This window comes from Geospiza fortis, unplaced genomic scaffold (assembly GCF_000277835.1).
Source record: "Geospiza fortis unplaced genomic scaffold, GeoFor_1.0 scaffold120, whole genome shotgun sequence".
In the NCBI taxonomy this organism is placed as follows: Eukaryota; Metazoa; Chordata; class Aves; order Passeriformes; family Thraupidae; genus Geospiza; species Geospiza fortis.
In genome coordinates this window covers 3,418,203-3,439,681 of record NW_005054364.1, presented here as the reverse complement: position 1 = coordinate 3,439,681, position 21,479 = coordinate 3,418,203, and the positions used below count along the sequence as shown (strand labels likewise).

The following is a 21,479-nucleotide window of genomic DNA, read 5'->3' as shown; positions in this document are numbered from 1 at the left end:
AGTGACAATAAACATCGAGCGCCATTTCCGGGCCCAGCGCCGAAAGGAAGTTGTTGATGAGGACACATGAAATCTTTCAAGCTCATTTTGTCTTCTTTTTATTGATAACAAATCATTTATGTTTTCTTTTCTAAATGAATTGGGAATTTAATGTGTAGCTGTTGGTGGCTATTGCCATGCCTTTTTTTTTGATTCTGAGATTCTGAAGGACAGAGATCACATTCACATCCACCTCCTCTGATGTTACTTGCTTTCTCTCTGTTGAAAGCAGTAGGAACTAGGTAAATTCTGGAGGGTGTCTATTCTTTTTCTTTAAGTACTGATTAGGGCTTTTACATCTTTTACAAATGTTTGCTTCTGTGACTCACACTAGTGGTCAATCTTCTCTCATCCTTTTTGTATGATATCCTCAAGGAGTTTTGTGTTTGAAATGTTTTCAAAATAGCTGTCTGCATACACATCTTGCACTAATTCTTTAAAGAGTCTTTTCACTAATTCCTTCTAGCCACAGAGAAGGAAGAATAAAAAGTAAATAAAATGTTTAGCTGTAGGATATATTAAATAAACAGCCAGATACTGTATTTATTAGATTGTGAGGGGATACAAACCCTTATTGAGTAAATCTGATGTTTTATGATATCTCCTTTGGTGACATCTTTCATTGGTTGTTCAGGGTAATAGATGGTACAATGTTCCTGTTACAAGAAGGTGGTGTACTCTGTAGGTTTCATTTGTTTTTAAAAGGTGGAAGATATGGCTGATACCTTTTCAAGATTCATAATAACAAGATAATAACAAGTTTCAAAGAGGTTTTCTTCCCCTCTGGGCAGTAGGAAGTTAACCAGTTCTAAGGGCGCTTTGCTTCTTTTCCCAAAATCATAGTTATGGAATGGTAACTCAGTCAATTTTCCATATTGAATTTTTTTCCCTCTCGGAGACATCCGTGTGCATCTGTGACTTTTCCATGCTGATGGAGAAGAAAAAGTTTGGAAATTGTGACTAAAGTTAACCCTTGCCTTCACAGTTTCCCTTTCATCAACACACTTTTTCAGTGTAGTTTAGCAATTGTTTTGTCTGTTTGGTTGGGTTTTTCCATCTCTTGCCCTCGCTGTAACCTTTTCTCCTTGCTTTCATGAGAATAGGCAATGGGATGAAATTAAATGAAAATCCAACTTGAGGAAAAACAACTTGTTGGCTGTGGAAAGGTCTCCCAGGGGAAGTGTCAGATGCTCTATTGCATGTGGTTTTTAATATTTTTATCGGATGCAGTTTTAAAGAAATCCTGTGGGGGAAAATTACAGCCCAGAGAGGGGCCATGGCCTAGACCAGCTTTTGAATCTCAGAACTTCTGATTAATTAAATAAAATTCAAAAAGCACTTGAGTTTTCCCTTTTATAATTCTTTGTCCTCAAGTTCTATGTGCTAGCAAATAATATTGATGTTAGAATGTCAGTGGTGTTGGCACTGAATACACAGCCTGTAGAAATGAAGGAGGGTGTTTTACACTTGGAGAGCTGCTGCTCTGCCTATGTATTTCATAGTGAGAAATGTCAGAAGCATTTCAGAATCAGCAGAACATTTTCACAACTATATGAACCAGAATATTATTTTTGGTGAGTGCTAATATTTTGTGTGAACTTGCTGAATAACCAAAAAGTGTAGGGTGCTGTCATCATGTTTCTGTTTCATCATGTGACTGTTTTTCTGCAAGAGTTATGTATAAAAGTAGAGATCACTTGACTTTTAAAGGAGAATTGCACTTTAAATTGAATTAGCTTATTTCTAATACTTACTGGAATAAGACTTGCTGTGGAGTTCAAGAATTGGTGAAACAAACCAATCAGATCTTTACTGTATGCTCAAGTAGTAGCTCTGTGATATGTCATACTTCTGCTTTGGAGTCTGTGAGTCAGGAAGACTTTTCCTTTTCCTGAAAAAAAGAATGGATTTAAGTGCTTCCCTGAGTTAAGGGAACCTAATGTAACCTAATATTATAAAAGCATTACATTGTAATTGAGTACTGGTAATAATGTATCCTCTGTCAATTTAAGTCTATTTTGGATAGGAAACTGTGGAAAAATAGCTTCTGATGTGCAATACTATATTTTGTAATTATCTTATTTTTAATAGAGTTGTTTAGGAATAAAGTCTGAAGTGACAAAAAGTATTTAATCAACAATGAATCTGAAAGTTTGGAGATTGTGTTACAAGTTGCCTTTTTCACCTTTAAGAACCTGTCTGCAGCCTTATTCATAGTGCAGAAGATGGAGAATTTGCTTGTAATGATTATAAAAGTAATTATTTTTTCAATGATTTTGTTTTTCTTTCACATTCTCTGTGTTCCAGACAGGTTAAACATGGACTGTGCCAGGTGGTCACTGCAGGGCACCTGTAAGTACAGATGCTACTGTGGCAGTGCTGAGGCACAGCTTTGTCACTGTTGCTAATAGATGTGTGGCATTAGGCCCTCCTCCTTCAGGCTGGAGGCTGAAAAAGCTTCCAGGTGCTTCTCAGGGTTTTTACTTCTTTCTTTCTCTCCTACTTCATTATTCCTTCTTTTCTCTTGTTGCTTCCACTGTTCTTGCACTGCCTCTGTGCTGTCCAAGGGAGTCCAGGTCCCCAAACACTATGGTTTAATTTACTTGTAGCAATGAAAACCCATATGATTTTGGAGAGCTCAGCCTCAAGCTTTACTTGCTGGTGTTGAAAGTAATATTAGGCAGGACTAAGACAAAAAATGGTGAAAATCCCCTCTCATCTCCTACTGCCTTTTCTCAGGCTTTTCTTTTCCCTCTGTGTGACGTTCCAATGAAGACCTGATCTTTATGCTCTGTAAGAGGGTTTCTGATATATGAACCACGTTCACACTCTGTGGTTGAGGATTATCACTGTTCATACTTTCCTGAAGTTTTTCTAATGTATATTGTCTCCTTGGGTTCTGGAGTCATCTTCCCCTTAATATTTTCATTTCTTGATTGGTTCCTTTCTCTAAAGTATGTCTGAGGAAGCTCAAAGCTGAGGGAGATTATAGACTCAGAGCAAATTCTTGCTGATTTGTTAGGGAGAAGAAGTATCTCTTCTTGCCCTCCTTAAATCTTTGTGGATTGGATTAGATTAGATTAGGTTTTATATTCCACTGAAAATAAAACAAGTTTTGGTGTCTTCCTCATCTCTTTAAATACTAACAATGAAGAGAGTCTGAATATATCACCAAGTAAACCAACCCTGCCCCCAAGAGCTAAGTGCAAAATATTAATTAATATTGCAGACCTCAACAGGAAAGTTCTACTTCCAGAGGATTTGCTGGGTCTAAGGCAATAGAAGGCAAGAACCTGTTTGTTGCTGAAAGCTTTAGCTAATCAGCTGAGTAGGAATCCTTTCATGCCTCTCAAAAGGTATTGTTTGGTTCCTAACTCATAATGGAGAACCTGATCAAGTTCTAGTTATTCCAGGGTTATTTCTTTATCTGGTATTAACTATTCAATAAATGTTCTCCTTTTAGAAACCAGAGGCTGTCCATCATCTTTAACCATTGATTTGGCTCTTCTTTAGTTGGTTGCAGCTTTTAAGCACGATTGCATATTCTCATGTCGTCAGACTTGAAGCAAGCATGTATCCAGGCATGTAGAATTGAGTCATCAGTGTTTCATTTTGTAGTAAAACACATGCCTAATAGACAGAGTTGCTTTTTTAGCTTTTCAACTGCCTGAAGATAAAGTGGTCCCTGGATATCCCCTCCATTTGCCACCAAGGTCAACTTCTACACTTTCCCATATGCTATTTCATTGGCCCTAGACCTCACCTACATACTTTCTATCACCTGTCATCTGCCTCCTGTCATTGGCCTCTTATCCCCTTGGACCGCTCCCATTATTGAAACATCATGAAATCTTCACATGTTAGTGTGCGTTTCTTCAGGAAATTCTGGCTTTAGAAATGGGAATGAGCAAAAAATTTTGGAAGTGTTTAGGCATGTGAAACTGAGCAAAAGACTGGTGCTTCACACTGCATGGTGCATAACTGCCGGAAGATGTACAATGGGAATTTGGTCATTGCTCATATACTTAGTCTCCTAATATTTAAAAATGTGTGCCCAGGAGACCTGTGATTGAAGCTTAGCAGTACAGCAGAGACTGTTTCCTCTGAGACACCGACTTTTATTCAGGGACCTTCTTAATCTAAGATTGTTTAGCAGCTGTGTGAAATAGCTGGGCTCAAACACCATCAAATCAGCAACTTCATTTCTGACTGGAATTATAGGTGGATTTCCTACATCTCTGTTACTGCAATTTTTAGCTGTAGGGTGATGGAGGAGTAGTGGGATGTTATCCCCTGAGCTTAGGCCTCTTGGGGTTTGATCCTCTTGTTAAAGTGAACTTTCAGGAGTCAACTGCCTGCTTTTTGGCAAGTACCCAGATTTGGGGAGGTATTCAGTCTGTTTGAAATGATAGTAAATTTGCTGTGCTTATAAAGTGATTTCCCAAAGACACCTAAGTAACACTCTTAAATATTTTTCCTATAATTTCTTCTGTCACCTGGATTTCTTTTAATTTAAGCAATTTAAGGAAAATGCTTTTTATGTTTCTGGGCATGCATTTTTCTGTCTTTTTTAAGTCCACGAGTAATACTTCACTGTTGATGTTCTTGTTCCTGAAAGGAATTATGGGCACTTTAACTGGGCTGACAGTGTATAATGGCACTGTTTGTTCTACAATATGGTTTATTTGTAACTTGGCTGAAGGTGTAATTTTCTAAATTAAAATACACTGTAGACTTCAGCAGAAAAGTTGTTATTCCTCCCCCTGTACCTCCAATAAAGGTAAATTATACAGTAAATGTTATGTTTCAGTTCTTTCCAATAAATTGGGAAACAAATGTGTGGCCAAGTATTTCGAGTTGTTTTGGGGTTTTTGGTTTTTTTTTTTGTTTGTTTGTTTTTTGTTTTTTGTTTTTTTTTTTACCTTCTGGCAATGTATCTATTTGGAAATGCTTGTTTTAAAAGGTTTGCAATTTCAGTAAGTATTGTGTATACCTTCATTTATGAGTAGCAGAACCCATTCTAATGCTGCAGTTCTTTGAATACTTAACAGCTGTGTTTTTCTTTGCTGCTGCATGTAGTCCCATTAAAACCAGCACAAATTTGTGCAGAACTGGAGCTGAGATTTATCTTACCACCATTTTTTGCCCCATATTGTCTTATTCATATATGCTGTGTAGTTAGAGCCATCACAACAAGCAGACTCAGCTTCACTTATGCTTAATGCATACAGGACTGATTTCTCCCATCATTAAATCATTTTCTTTAAAATTCAAGTTTGTTTAGAAAAAAGTTTGCTTTCTTTGTGGAAACAGGCATTCTATTTGAAATGGAGTCGCTTTCAAAAAGTGGCTTTTTCAAAGGAGACTGTTTCTTAGTGGCTTGTGTACATTTCAGTTCTGTTATTAAAAATGGTATTTTCCTGCATGCCTGCAGTATCTCCTGAAGCAGTGGAAATAAAACTGTGTCTAGGATATTGATGGTGTTTTTGAAGAAGCTACCTTCTCTGCATGTGAGCATGTGTGACAAAGTGGCTGCCAGTGAGAAAATTTTATTGCATATTGGTCCTTAAAGACATCACAGCCTCCTCATTACGCTAAGAATAAGAGTAAACTCTTTGGAATGACTGACTTTTATGATAATCACACAAATTTATTGCACTTCATTTTAACAATTTGTATAGGCGGCTAATTAAATCTGATTTAATGCTTTGCTGTTAAGAGTGGGATTCAGATGTGCTTTCTGTGTCAGAAGTAGTTGAAGGCAGAGTCCAGCAGTGCAACAAATTTGTGTGATTATCATAAAAATCAGATGTATTCTTGCACATTTTTTTTTTAAATTAGAACTGTTTTGACAAAGTAGCAATTGAAAAATCAGAAAAAGTAAAGCTAATAACCTTAAACTGTCATTGGAAATATATTTTGTTTTCCAAATTCAGAAACTGATAAAGAGCTGGAAGCATTTTAAAAACCAGAGAAATACAAGAATTATTCCCAGAGTGTTTCAGCAATTAAAGCAATAAGTATATTTGGTGCAGTGAGAACATGAAGTACCTTGCTAGGGCTGAGCAAGTGCTGCAACTGGAGATGTGTGAGATTGCTAGATTGGATAAGGAGTGTAGGTCTGAAAAAGGGGTGCTCCTTATAACCACTGGAAAAATATATTGAATCATATAAAAGATTAATTCTGAATTGTCATTGCCGTCTTTATAAAGCTTTCTAAATTTCAGTGACAACCATTGTACTGTAAGAAGGCATTTCCCATGAAGAATTGCAGCATAAAACATTTTAGATAGTGTTTAACATAAAGGATTTCAGCAATGAAGATAATTTGCCTAGAAAATGGAAGTGTGAGATGTTAACTGCTATGGTAAATTGTCAAGAAAACCTTATTGCTGGATTTTCAAGAAGAGTTCAGTTTTGTGAACCTAAGCATTTGGAACTACCCAGCTTGCAATGTTGAGAGTTTCAATGACATGGCACTGCTACAGCATAAAAATGTATTATTTAACAGCTCAGAAGAAACTTTTGTGCCTAGTGTAAGGCTGGAACTAAATGGGTTGAATACATCTTAATAATTTCTGCTTTCGGCCTGGAAACTTAGTGGCCAAAATATTGCTCACACGGTGAGCGATGGATGAAAAATGTATTATTGACCAGTGTTTCCAATGGAAGCATAAAATTGTTCTTGAAAATGGAAGCATGTTGGCTGTTTGGCTAAAAGCCAGCATGTGTCCTGTTAAGGTATTATTTCTTCAAATAAAGAAAGAGGGAGAGACACTATATTAAATAGCCCCCTGTGATTTGAAACAAGCAAGATGCTGAAAGAAAGAAGTGGAAAATAAAATAGGAGGAAAATCTGAAAGAAAACAACTTTTTTTCTAAAATGTTTTCTTTTCTGAAGTAAACCAATTCTCTAGACAAATCTACCAGAGCTTCACGAGTGAAATAAAAAATGTCTGCCTTTGCTGGTGTGTGACATTCCTGTGGTGGTTCCCCAGTTCCTTCTGTGTGTCTGGGAATAGCTGATTCCAAGCAGATACTATGGCAACCACTGGATTTTCTCACCTGGATCATAATTTTCTAAGGACAGGATAGGAGAAGAATCCCTTAAAAGAAATAAGAGCAAAACTTCTCCACCATGTAAGTAACTTTGAGTAATTATTCATCCACAGGAGAATTTTATGGAAGTTTATTTTTACATGCTTGCATAACTCACACAGTTAATGTTGAAAGGACAGAAGTTAGAGGTGGATGTTAGAATGTGACAGTAATAAACTCCTCCTAACAGCTGAAGCCTTACATGAATTATTGGCTGATAACTGGTAAGTTTACAAAATCAGAAATTCCAAAACCTGTGTTTAGGTGCAGACTTACCTGGGGAAAGGCAGCAGGATATATCAGGAAAACTGGAACAAGGGTATTCAGATAAATCTCTTAATGACCAGGAAAAACAATTGGTTCTCTAAACTCCAGAAGAAACCACTGAGTGATCGTTGCTGAAAATGAACCCGTATTTCTTTTATGATAGAATATTTCTTTTAGTATTTTTAAAGCTTTGATGGTGGGAATCTTAAAAGACGCAAACGTGGGGTTTACATTATCACTTCCTGTGAAACAATGGTACAATTTATGCTTTTGCCTTGAAAATCCCACCCTTGTTTAGAGTATTTTCTGGTGCTTGCTAATCCAAGTTTTAAGGAAAACAAACATTTAGTGTTGTGTTTCTGTGACACTAAACTTAGCTCCTATGCACTTTCCAGTAGCAAAGATTCCTTCATGAGCATCTTCAAAAATGTATGTTCTGAAATTAAAAGATCTGCTGGTGTTTCTGAGGGCATTCCTCTGTTTAAATTGATTAGAGCTGGTGATGGAGACTTCTTTCCCTTAGTTGGAATTAACTATTGCTTGAGACTTTTCAGGTTTACAGCTTGTGTGTGTGCACACGTGTTTTAATGGTATCAGTGTGAATTCTGTGCATGCCCTCTGTTGTGTTGGTTCTTGGTGCTATGTGCCAGCTTTACTACTTCTCCTTACAGCAGAAAAAATCCTCAGCAATTACTCAAAATGTGCTGGCAAAGACAATGTCTTCAGGTTGTTGTTTTAATGAATCAGTGATGGGACTGCTATGAATTCTACCAAAATGTAAACAGCCTTCATCAGGGGGACTTTGGATGAACTTTTGGACAGATCCTGTATATTGTTCTTGCTGGGAATGTCCTGATGAAGGCAGGAAAGATATATCTGACTCCATGTTCTCAGAAGGCTAATTTATTACTTCATGATACTATATTATATTAAAGAATACTATACTAACTATTCTAAAGAATACAGAAAGGACACTTACTGAATGCTAAAAAGATAATAATGAAACTCGTGACTTTTTCCAGAGTCTCGACACAGCTTGGCCCTGATTGGCCAATAAGTCAAAAAACTCACACCAGAATCCAATGAAACAATCACTTGTGGGTAAACAATCTCCAAACACATTCCGCATGAGCAAAACAGAGCAGAAGCAAATGAGATTAAGAATTGTTTTCCTCTTCTCTGAGGTTTCTCAGCTTCCCAGGAGAAAAATCCTGGGCAAAGGGATTTTTTCAGAGAATGTGAATGCCACACCTGTACAAGGGATTCTGGGAGGAGAACAGACAAAGAATTCAGCAGCTTCATTACGCCAAGGTAAAGCACCCGGACTGACTGTTGTTCAATTTGTTTTCAATGTCAAATGGGCTGACAGAGGAAGGGTAAGGATGGGACAGCTTTGTTTTTTGGATGGAAACCTCCTTACTGGCATGCTACAATGGTTGGATTCTGAGGATTTTTTAAACTACATTTTGTGAGTCCCAAACTTAAAGTTTTTCAGTTCACATGTGTGTACACATTTGCAATTTGGGTAAGACAGTTCTGTGTGGGCTGAAAAAATTACTTATTTTCATTACTTAGTTATTTTGCTGATTTTCAGGTGTAGTCTTTTCTGGTGAAGCATACAACTTGCAAAACTGAATCTGTATTTAACCCCATATAACCAGAGAAATTTAGTTTTCAGGGTGGCACTTTATGTATGCTTCTTTGAAAAGAGATCTTTTGTATTGCTGAGGTATGTGGAGATTTTCTGTAAATGTGAAGATTTCCTAGGTGTGTTTAGCTGGCAGTATTACCAGTGCTGCTTTTGGGCAGCTTCAAAGGCCTCCACAAACTTGAGCTCTTGTTTATTTATTAGCAGTGTGTGCCTTGATGCCTTAGTGAATGGCACTTCTTTAAAAGCACAGACAACCTGAATTCCCTCCTGGGAAGAATGCTGGAGAACAGGATGCAGAACAACTGGGATCCAGAATTTATTCATGCCCTGCCTGCTGATCTGATGCTGGTGTGGTTGCAGAATGGGGGAAAGTCCTGGTGTGAGGTCTGGAGGTCAGGAGCTGATGCCATCCTGCAGAGAAATGAGAGAGGCTTTGTGAGCACAGAGCAGCAGAAATATTTAGTTAGAGTAAAGCCCTGCCAGATATCACTGTCCTCTCCTGCAGCTCTGGTCCCCAGTGGCATTGGGTCAAGGTCCCTGTCTGCTATCCTTGTTTTTACCACGTCCAAATTTGAAACCTACATTACTAGGAACAGAGAGAATAATGGAGCAGGTACAGCACTTCATGTGTTCAAAGCTCTTCACAAACATTAACTAATTAAGCCTCAGCAAGTCCTTATGTGAAGCAGGTATTTCTTCCAGCTGAGTGTTTGTGTCTGTAATCAAGAATATGCTAGACTTAGTCCTCCTGTCAATCACCCTAATTGATTTAAATGTCTAATTGGATAGATTCCCTCAAGTAAATTCTGTTTAAGAAAGGTTAGCCTGGGGAAGAGAATTATGCAGGGAGAAAAACATTGCAAGAGGAAATCTTCAGCCAAGGAAAGGCAAGGACAATTATCAGTGGTGGTTTTAAAAGCAGCTGGGGAGAGAGGAGCTATTTTTTCATTGCTGCAAAGTATTTTCAAAGAGGCTCGAATAACCTCAAATTAAACAGTCACTTTGTAAATGGGTTGGTTTCAAAAGGAGAAATTCAAAGAGAAAATCCCTCATAGTAGCAATGAGTAGCAGAATCAAGGAGAGCAGTGAGGCACTGAGGGATGCTACTCTGTGCATGAGTTCCCACTGTCTTATCTGCACTTTGTCTAGAGAATGACAGCTGCCCTCTGCATCTTGCAGGAGGCTGGCATTTTGAAACTAGATGATTTTTAGAGGTCCCTTCTGACCCAAACCATTCTATGATTCTAACAACACTTTTTTCTGTGTTGTTGAATGATAGTTAGTGTCTACATATGCTGCAGGCCCACATTGCCATGGGGTTGTGGAGAACGGGAAAAAGTTGCAAATGGGAGACCTGAGCTGACAGGTGTTGCGAAGGGAAACCCTCAGGCTCAAAGAGGTGTTGTGCTGTGGTCTTTTGTGCCATGTCTCCTCCAGGCATTTTCTGTGACACTTCAGGGGACTAGAAATTGTTTTAGGGAGTCACGCCTCTATCTTCTGCCAAGGTAAGATTCCTGTGGCGTTCCTTATGGCCACTGGCAAGCCTGATCTTCAAAAGCTTAAGGAAAAGGATCCTGTCCTCTTGTCAGTCATCGACAATGGCTTGTGTTGATTAAGGCTGCAGTAGGACTGCTGTGTATGCTGGAATTCATGTTTCATCTTCCTTCGCTGTCTGTGCCTCATTACAGAGCTGTGTGTAAGTTGCAAACACTTTCCAGATGGGGTCTTTCCTCCTATTTTGCAGTCTCATTCCTTTCTGTGTGGCTTCAGCAGAAGCAAACCTTTATAGCTTGGGATATTGCTGCTGGAGAAATACTTCTGAGAACTGAGTTTTAGTGGTACTTTATATGAATATTTTAGCTACTTTTCTTAGATAAGTGCTATGAGGTTTAAGAAGAAGGAGGTCTACAAAGACTGTTTAAAATACCTTCTGTGGAGCAGCATCCAGAGACCTTCTTTGTTGTGGTAGGGGATGTATAAGTAGAATCTAAAGAGCACCTTAGAAACAATTAAAAAAAAAAATTCAATGCCGTTCTTCAAAATTTTGCTACTGAAAGCAATCCTTGTAGAAATCCACAGTGAAAGTAAACAGCAGGTAATTTTTTTGCAAGTGCTGCAGAGAAACCGTCTTCTTGCCTGCGTCCTTTTCTACAATCTGCAAACAGCTTTGAAAAAAGAGATATGGCTGTAGTTTCAAGCTGACAAGGATTGCAATATGAAATTCATTTCAGATGGAAAAAAAAAATTGAAAAAGGATATCTACAATAGGACATGACCCACAAAGCTGTATTAACAGGTGAAAAATGCTGCTTTGCATATTGTAATATCAAGAATCTTTATGTCAAAGTAAAATCCAGTAATGTTACTATGTTTTAAACACAGACGTACCTTTTGTGTTCACCCATTTCTTATGAACAAAGGAAGGGTGGTTAAACAAAAATAATTGAATATATTTCCAAAGAGCTTTAAGCATAAGACAGATCATTTAGATAATGTTCATCAAACATCTGATAAACCTGGAAAATATCACTCTAAATTTCTAATTAGTGTGGGCTAGAATTTCCAGTGTCTCTCAATAAAATTGGGCCCTTGCAATTTTAGGAAATGAAAGTGGCACTACATTTTGTTACACAACACCTTCGTGCACGTGTACTTATCTCATTTTTTCCAGTGATGTTGTCCCAGAAACTACACCATTCACAGTACACAACAATTGAGAGGATTTTTCTATTAAAATGATAAAGGTTTACAGTGCTGTGGTGTCTTGAAGTGTCTCTGGAAGTGAAGAGCCTTTTCGGTAATTCTGTCTTTACTAAAGCAGCTTTGATATTTTAGCAAGAAAACACCTCTCATGGTGCAGCTGTATTTAGACAAAGTGACATCCAGAAGATAAGCAGGACAAGTATATGCTGGATGTATTCATCCCACATTTGGAGTATTTGTCATAGCCATGGCTGTGTGACCTGCCAGCTGGTCTGTCTGCAGAGGAGACAAAGTGCTCTTCCTAAACTTGTGAGGAAAATTAAAGTGGAAAGGACAGGAAATCAAAAAGAAATGAGAGCAGGAAGAGAGGTGAAGGATTGTCTCAGCTGACAGGTGGCTTTTGACCTTCGAGCTAAAGGTGTCTTGGGTGACTCAATCCTACACATCATGCTGCGCTGCCAGGCTGGGCTCACAGGGTTTTGCTGTAGGCTGCTCACTCCCAAATTAGCCATGTCTGATCCTTGCCTCTTTCCTGCTCATGTTGTTGTGAGCTCTTTTTATTTGTTAATACTTCAGGTAGCTGGTGAGTTCCCTTGCCTTCTTGATAAGGTCTCTAGTGCCAGCAGAACATGACTTTTTTCATCACTCTTTAATTTTCCCTCTGATCCATTCAGCTCTTATATAAAACCTTCAGAACAGAGTACTAAAAGAAATGGACCTTTCTTATCCTTTGCACATGGGCCTCGAGACATAGCTACTGGGAATTATTTGTTATATGGGCATACTCCTTTTTAATCTAAATAGAAGTGTACATTTCCTTTTTCTTCCCAAAGATTCCCATTAACAGCCAATAACCCTTGTATAAATTGTTTCCCACAGGGCTGTCTTCCTTGCCAGAACTGAATTATTTAATGTTTTCCTGCTCCAGGCAGCAGGAGGATGCACACAGAAATCCCACAGTGCTCAGGGAGGTTTTCTCTGGTGAGCATGCCCCAGGGAACCCAATGAGTGCACAACTGCAGCCAAAGTCTGTGAGCAGTATATGGAAAATTACTCATGAGCACATGTTACATCCTTGCTTTTTGGCCTCAGGATCATCAAGGCTTCACAAAAACTTGATGTGACCCTCTTAAACACACTGGGTAGAAGTAAATTGATAGCGAAGGGAGGGTAGGAAAGGGGAGGTGGCAGCCCATCACTGCCCAGGTCAGCAGTACCAGAGCTGTTGTGGCTTGCTGAGGGTGCAGGGAGCTGTGCAGGGAGCAGGGACAGCTGCTGTGCAGTGCAGCACCTTTGGGGTGCTGGTACTTGCCCCCCACGAGCAGCAGGGCTGCTGTCTGGGGAGGTGCTGGAGGAGGAGGAGGAGGAAAGTGCCACAGCAGGACCATGGCTTGCTCTCTCAAAGCCTCTGCAGCCCTGCGCATTCACCTGGTCCCAGCAAAACCCACCCTGTGACTCTTTCCTCTTCTTCAAGACGCCTGTAATGCAGGATTTTTAAATTTGCTCTTATTTTGGCTGGGTTTCATTCAATAAGAACATCAGGGTTTATACCCACCTAATCCATACAGATCTGTGCGCAGCTATAGGCTTCTGATTTTTCCTTCCCCTTCAAATGTTTCAGTTCTATCACAGTTTCTGAGGGAGAGATGGCCAGGGAGGCCACCGGGTGGTGCTCTTGGCACAGAAATGGGGAGCCTGGGATGCTGCTCTCCACTCGGCATGGAGCTCCATGCAAAAGTTTGGGCTTGGCTGCAGCAAAAATTTACAAATGAACTTCGACACCAACAGCTGTTCCTCTCCAGGATGCACAGAAGTTTCCCGATTTTGAAATTAGTCCTGGAAAAACATTTTAAATATAGACATCTTCTTACAATGTCTCCCAAAGGGGAAAAAACCACCAGTTTTGAAATGGGAATCTTCTTGACACCCCCTCAGCAAAGAGTGTGGTTCAGAGGATGGCTCTGATGATGCCTCGACTCGTGCACAAGAGAGGACAGGGAGGTCAGTTGTGCTAGCATAGCTTTTGTTTTGTGTACCACAGCTGCCATGGGTGGTGGGTGTGGAAATTGGGTGGTTTTGTTTGAAATCTCCCCAGGGGAAAACCGCAAAGATGTCTTCCTTCTGCCTGCTTCCCTGGGAAAGCTCTCTGGTGTTCTGGTCCCAAGGGTCTGTCCCAGGGGATGGCCCAGCTGTCCCAGCAGCCAGTGCTCGGTTACAGCTCTTGGCTGCTTTTGTGGGAGCTGGGCTGACGCCTTGAATGAAGGTAGTCTTCTCTCCTTTTCCTACTGAGAATCCTTTAAGTCTTCCCTGCTGGAAAACTCTACGGCCCTTTTTTTTTCCTGGAATGGTTTCCCATTGCAAACTGTGCCTGTAGCAGTCACCCTTTGGCAGCAAATGGCACCCTGTGTTTTTCACAATTGGAAGAGTTGGCTGTTTTGGCCACTGTTTTGCTCTCACCTCCCATTCAGCTTGTCTGTTTTGGAGATGAAATCCAAGATTCGTGCCTATGGCTGAGATGAGTAGAGCTGTTGTCACTGATGTGCCATCTGACACCTCAGATACAAAGAAGGATCCAAGAGGAGATGAACAGGGGACAGTCTTGTAAGTCATGTCCCCAAGTGATAAATAGATTGAGGGTGGATGGAGATGCTGGAGATAAAATGTGTTATTTTGTTCTCTGCCTTACTGAGCAGCGTGGGCTGTTTGCTTTCCTCTGAGTCAGAGCTGAGGAGCTTTGTTCCTCTATTACTAAACCTGACCTCTGCTGCTGGAGCTTGGACACTGGTCCTGGACCAGCCATTCCCTAGCAGCTGAAACTGCTGGGAGAGGCAGGAGTCAGCTGAAATGGGGGCTTGTTGCTAGGCAGAGTGCCAGAGCAGGACTTTGGACCTTAGCAACCTCCCTTTCCTTGGCTTGTTCTTTTTTTTTTTTACTTCTCTTCGGGTGACATACTGAATTTTTATAGGGCTTTGCTTCTTCAAGTTCCTCTCAAGGAAGACCTGAGGGACAGCCTGCAGATCCCTGTCCCACACTGAGTGCAGGACTTGTGCTCTTGAATCCAGGGTTTGAGCCTGTGTCAGAAATGGTCTCACTGGGCTTGGCAGGGTGAACTTTGCAAACGTACATGGGTCTGATTTCAAGTCTGTAGAAATAAGTCTAAATTTTTATGATGGATGAAAATTCATTCTCCTTCTTGAGTTAAACTCACCTTCCTCTAGGGATGTCCTAACAAACAGGCAGGGAGGAGCAGGAGGTTGTTTCCTTCTGTTATTTGAGGACAAGACTGTGGTGGAGTTGTTCACTTCTGGAGTTGTTCACTTGAAGAGCCCATTAGTAAGGAAAGAGGGAAAAGACAAGGAAGACAAGGAAGTTGCCTAGAAGGTGTTGTGGTGTGTCTGCTTGCAGTACATCCTTCTTTCACAAGAGGTCTCTCTGTTGTCTTCCAAAGCTCAGGAGAGATGAGTTTGCTAAAAGTTCAGCTATGAGAGAGCCCCTCTGCAGATGATTTTTAGACAATGCTTTGGATACATAAGATGGTGCCAGACTGGGACAGGGAAAACGTGTACACTACTCTGATTTTTTTTTTGTTTGTTTTCATAGACCATCTCTTCTAGCAACATATACCATTAGAATTGTTTGATTTCAAAATCAAATGGAATTGAAGTGATTATGCTTGGAAAGGAAATAAGTTATGGGATCTGCTAGACCCTCTCCTTCTTATAGGACACCAAAACTTTCCAGTTCTTGGGGTTACGTGAACTGTTCTTTTGCAACAACAATGGAAACAATAATTCAAAAAAAAAAAATGGTCTTATTCCCAGAAACTTGAACTACCAAAATGACAGTGTTTCTGGGTATGCAGCAGCTGGAACTTGTTTGGATTGTAAGCAGTTTGAAACACACTGCTTGCTTTTTCAGCACCTCTCTGCCTTGTGCCTTGCTGCTAGCTGTAGCATGTGCCAAAAAGCAGAACCCAAGACCCAGAACTATCAGCATTTCTGGAGGAAACCCTGCACCAGAAGGGGGTCTGATGTAGGAGTGAAGAATGCAGAGGCAGGAATTTGTGACCTGAGGTGGACCATGGGCTGTAACACTCCTCATGTGTAGTTCTTTTTCTTGTGAACATGCTCGTCTCAAAAATAAAGGGTAAGCAAGGGGAGATGAAGTTCTATGAAGGCACCAAGTAAAATGGAAATTATTTTCTTTATGTTTCCTCTTCTCACCTGTGGGTGGAAGTTGGAGCCCTTGTTGTGCTGGCAGTGTCTGAAGGTCAGAGTCCTGAGGGCCCTGTGTGACACTGGGAAGTGCTCATGCCCCAGGCCCTGGGGGTGACCTGCTTCCCCTGCCAGAGCTGGTCACTGAGCTGCCAAGGAAGTTTGCTCTGGGCTAGCATTGCTGTCTCTTCCCTGGGTTGAGTTCTGCAGCATTTGCTCTGTTTCCTTGGCACTGCTGGCTGTTTCTTAGAAAAAGGCACAAGATCTTGGGCTCTCTAAATGGGGTGTTGTCTGAGAAATCCTGTGGTGGGCATTAATAGCTATGGATGTGGGAGACTGTGTGTGCACAGGTGAGGGATTACAACAGAGGAGTAGTGGCATAAGTAAAAAGACACTTGGGTACTGAAAAGGATGATAATTTCTCTAATTTGGTGTCTTGGACACTAAGCCTTGAATTGTTGATAAGTAGTTATATTTAAAGTAGATTTCCTGTCTAAAAAATATTTTTAACAAGAAATTATGCTCTGAAGATGCTTGTGAAAGAGTTGCAGAAGCTGTTCACATGCATAGCTTGAAGGAAAAAAGCTACACATGGAATGTAATATGCTTTGCACATGTCAAGGAAAAGAAATGGCCAGAACTCCATGAAACCATGAAAAAAAAGTGTTTGTTCTGTAAGTGGTGGCTAACTGGTCTGAATGTTCAGACAAAGGGAATAAGGATGAATTTTCTAGATATGCTGTGCAGATTTTGTCCAAAAAGAGGTCATTGTGCCCCCTGAATGTTTGTTAGTAGCTGACAGGTGTCAGGCATGACCCTGTGTCTGTAGTGGGTTTGGCAATGCATTGAGCATTTGTGTACATCCATGATCTGTGAGCAAGTAGGGGGTCTGCTCCTTTTGTTCACCACTGAAAGGTGGGTTTGATATCCAGCTTTATAGACCATGCATAGCATTCAGTTGCGTAGGAAGCCAAGGAAGACATTTTGGAGGGAAGCCTTTTGGAAAGACATTTTATTTTTTTAATGGAAGTGCATCCAAGACTGTAGAGCTTTAGGCCTTAGCTTAAGAAAGAATTGTGGGAACAAACAAATTTTGTTGCAGCCCATTACCTGAGGTCTGGTTGCAACCTTGAAGGACACAGAGAAGCTTCAGAAGATAAACCAGAGACTCCTGTACTTTCCCAATGTTTATCCCTGCCCCTGAGTTGCAGACATAGCCTTGAGCCAGGTTTCTCCTGCAGTTTGTTTCCAACATAGAAAAACCTACAGATATTATTGGTTCCCATCACATTTCAAATCTGGGTGGATACTTACTGGATAACTGCCTTATGCGTACAAATTTCTCTCTTCCTTCTTTTTTTTTTAATGTTAGTTTTATAAATCCCCTGGAAAGAAAACCAAAACAAAACACTCTAACAAAAACAAAAAAAAAAACCCCACCCAAAATATTGAGAGTAAGAAACTAACTGAAGGAAAAGAATCTCAACATATAGTTATGAGGCTGGAGATCAGCCATACTCACAAATTCACAAGAATAACATTTTGGGATTGGGTCATTTATGTGTGTTTAAAAAGGCTGCCAAGTAGTTTCTATTAGAGAAACAGCTGATTGCACAAGTCCAGAAAATGTCTGAATGGGAGCAATCTGTATTATCCAGGCCTTTTTGGGTTTGGGACTGCATCTGTCTTGCCATGAATGGAGCATAAATGGCAGTATGGTTCTATTTGAAGCTCTAGAAACCCCTAACATTTATGTAGGTTTTAAAATTTGAGCTCTGAATTTATCTGCTCCCATTTGAAAAGACATCTGAGTTTACATATCTATTCTACATATCATATTCTTTCAGCTCTTAAAAAAGTAATAAAAAAATAGGTTTGAAAGGGAATTAAATATAACATTAAAAAAAACCCTTCTGGGTTGTTTCTGGTTTTGCTCTATCCTATTTGCTAGATAAGCACTTGAATTCTGATTGGGTGACTCATAAGGTAAAATTGTAATGTGTTATCCTGCATACCACTCTGATTCTCCTTTATGAGAAGGAATGTCCCACCTGCCAAAGTGTTAAACATAAAATATTTTTATATGGCATCTTTTATCTCAAAGCACTCCATGAAGCACTGAAATGGTGCTCTAAACTTCCATATGATGGGGACAATTACTGCTGGGTGAGTCATGTTTTCAGAAATGATTAAAGATTTGGGATTTGGACCCAGAAGCCTGTTCCTCCTCTTATGCTGTCCCCTGCAGTCAGGAAAGTTTCTGGTGTGTTGTAGGGAACAACTGCTTGGCTCACATGGTTTACATCAAATCAGGATCAAAGCACTGATGGTTATCTAGTAAACCAACAATTGGTGAACATTAGTATCAGCAGCACAATAGGTAAGCCATGGGACTAGATACTTTCAAGATGCTAATTAGAGTCTAAAAGTGCCTAAACTTCCTCTTATAATTAACTCTCCTAACTTTCTGGCAACACTGAACTGAGGTTGGCTGCTGCTGTGACCATTCTCTCCCCAGTCCTGTGAATTTTCATGCATCTTTCACAGTTGATTCCAACTGATACCTTTCCTCAAGTCTCTACAAAATTCCCTATCCATTTCTGTTTGATCCACCTGATGGTTGTCTTGGGCAAACTCTGTGGACTCTTGTTAATTTTCTTCTGGCAATGTGAGTTTTGAGGCAGGCACTGTCTCAGCACAGGGTTCTCAGGACTTACTTGCAAGCACTGCTTACTCCTGCATCCCTTTCACATCCCTTGTTATCAAGAGGTAGGTACCCCCCTGCTGTGTAATTTCTGCTTCTTCCTAAAATTGGAAGTAAAAAAAGATCTCTTGATGGAGAATTTTAAAGCACCTAAGTGGCCTAGACACACCAAATCATGTCACTTTGTGAAACTGGGATTCAACATCCCAATATGCTGTTGAGAAAGCTGCTGACTGTAGTTTTTTCTAAGGACTCTTTCAGCAAAGAGCACCTGGAGCAGAAAATGCTGTGAGCTCTTCAGCATACATGAAGAATGTGCAGCTTCAGGTCTTGAGAGCTCAGCTGTGGGCCCACCAGCCCAGTGCACATGTTGGATCCTGGAGCATTTGACATTACAGGAATGTAAAGAGGTTGCCCTCAGAAGAGGAGCAGCTCAGCCTGGCCAGAGCTGTGCACTGTCTTTGGCTGGAGCTGGGGAAGGAGCTTCCTCACTGCAAACAGGGATTCATGGAAACCACTGATGGCTCGTGGAAACCACTGCTTGAGGTGGGGAGAATGACCACACATGCACACAGGGAGCCTTGGCCCTCGTTCCAGCAGGGATGAATTCCTCATGCCAGTGCCCAGTTAGTGGGTTAAGTGTCCTTGCAGTCTTCCTCAGGGCAGCAATGAGATGTGAGTGAGATGGCTTCCTTACAAAATCACTCAGGCTCAGGCACAGAGTGTTACTGAAGCCTGAGGAACAATCAGGTCCCCAGGCAGCAGCACAGTTCTTACAATTGCTGTCTCCTGCTGTATTTTTAACAGAGAAGTTAGTGTTTGCAGATTGTCTGTGCAGGTGTTCTTGTCTGCGTTTTCCTTTCTAGACTGCATGAAGGACACTCTCCCTGCTCTGGGCTGAGGTTGCCCTGCCAGAAAAAGCACTGAGCTTTGCAACTTCTTGGAAATATGGAAACAAACAAAATGAGGAGCATAAAAAATGAATTTCCTTTGAAATTCAAATGTCAGGAAAATAAGCACATCTGACGTGTGTCAACTTGACATGCAGAATTATTTTCTGACAGGATCCACAGATCCTTGCCTGGAAATTTAATCATAAAAGATATCCATTAAATACACCCAGTATTGATAAAGCTATTTAGACACTAGTTCAATAAATATTAGGCCACTCTTTTGGGAGTATATGTTACACTAATAAATATGCCTCAAACCCTTAAATTCTTGTGGTCCAGGTCAGGTCTTCTAAGTCATCCATTTTCCTTGAAGCTACTTAGAATTTTGTTTGTGCTTGAGTGAATCTTTCATTGAATTCAATGCCTGAGATGATGACAAGAGTTTTTAATACCTTTACAAAGAAACTATATTTATAATCATCCAGTTATTGTGGTTCAGAGAGACAAGGCTGTAATAAATAAACTACTCAGGGGTTATGTAGTTGTCATAAGGCCCTTCCTGGATGGATTTTCCTAATGTCTGTTCTGGACTTGGGAAGAAGCTGCAGGGGATGAGGCACCTCCCTGGTGTATTCATTTCAACATCCTGCCTTGGACATGTGGCCTCTCCCATGGTGGGAGCTACTCGTTTGTTGTCTTCCACCAATTTTTCTAATTGCATGGGGAAAATCACAGCTTCGCTTCTTTCTTGGAAAAGAGGAAGTTGAGGTTCTGGAGAATGGCAAAGGAGCTGTTTTCTTCCAGGCTTAGCAGCACAGCTGTGCAAAGTTCTCCATGTCCACCTCTTTCCTCTACGTCTTGCTTTCTCTGTGGGATTTGTGGTATATGACCTGCTTGTGCAGCCTTCTGGGGGGCACTGTCATCACAGGCTGCAGGCAGGGGTGTCACACACTGTTGATGCTGCTTCCTGGGAAATGCAACTCCCTGGCTAACTCTCTTGTACAGCAAAACTCCAGGAAAACTGTACATGGATGTGTACATGGAGAAGGAATACTGATTTGTGAGATGCACAACAGAGCCAGGAGGCAGATAACCTGTTTTCTCTAGGTTAAGCAGGTGATAACCTGTATGTTTGCCCCAACTTGAGCTGAACCTAAACATGAAGGAACAGAGCAGTCTGAGTATTTGCCAGCCTTTTTGCTGCTAAGCTGCTTTGCTAAGTTGCTTTGCAATCCCCAGCCATAGTTAATAATAATTAAGGGCCTAATCTAGAAGTTGATGGAAATGAACACTTTCTGTGACTAACAGAGAGGTCCTTTCAGAAGACTCTACTTTTTCACTCACCAGGAGCCCAGCAGAAGTAGGGTGTGTGTTTGCCTTGGATGGAGACATTACCTCTGGGATGCCAGGTATCATCCTGACCCAAGCAGAAGCCATCTCTGCCCATCCTTCTGCTTTCAGGACCTAACCAAACTGGCATTGTGACTTTGTCCCTTCAATACAGGCTGGGGCATTTTGCAGAGCAGTGACAATGTGCTTTTCCTGAGGCTGAAGTCAGGATGTGCTTTCAGCCCAGACTCACTGTATCCTTCTGGGGCTGCTAAAGATTTTAAGCAGCTCAGACTAGGAAAAAGCCCAAAACCAAATGGTCCCATTATATATATCTATGCCATAAGGTGAAAATTGGGCCTGAGGACTGGTTGGAGTAGATTATTTGCTGGCTATATCTCCAGCTCAAATGAGATAGGGAAGGAGGAAGAGCCAGACCTGGGGTCAGGCTACTCCTGTGTCTGGTAAGGTTTAGTCACTTTGACCAATTTTTCCCCTCACTGGGGCTGTTTCACAGGTGGGTGAAAGCAGTAAAATCCCCTTGTCTCATCAGGACAGAGGTGAACAGAGCCAAAAATCCT

At 40.7% G+C, this 21,479-nt stretch overlaps 1 protein-coding gene across 1 annotated transcript in view; it reads left to right on the top strand.

Annotated features, from left to right (window-relative positions):
- DCLK3 (doublecortin like kinase 3) overlaps window positions 1–784 on the top strand; it is a 13,041-nt gene extending 12,257 nt beyond the window's left edge. The window contains 1 exon segment of the mRNA XM_031059579.1: window positions 1–784. This exon segment is cut by the window's left edge and continues 48 nt beyond it. Within this exon segment, the coding sequence (XP_030915439.1) occupies window positions 1–70 (70 nt within the window). The 3' untranslated portion in view covers window positions 71–784.
- Window positions 785–21,479: the final 20,695 nt, after the last annotated feature.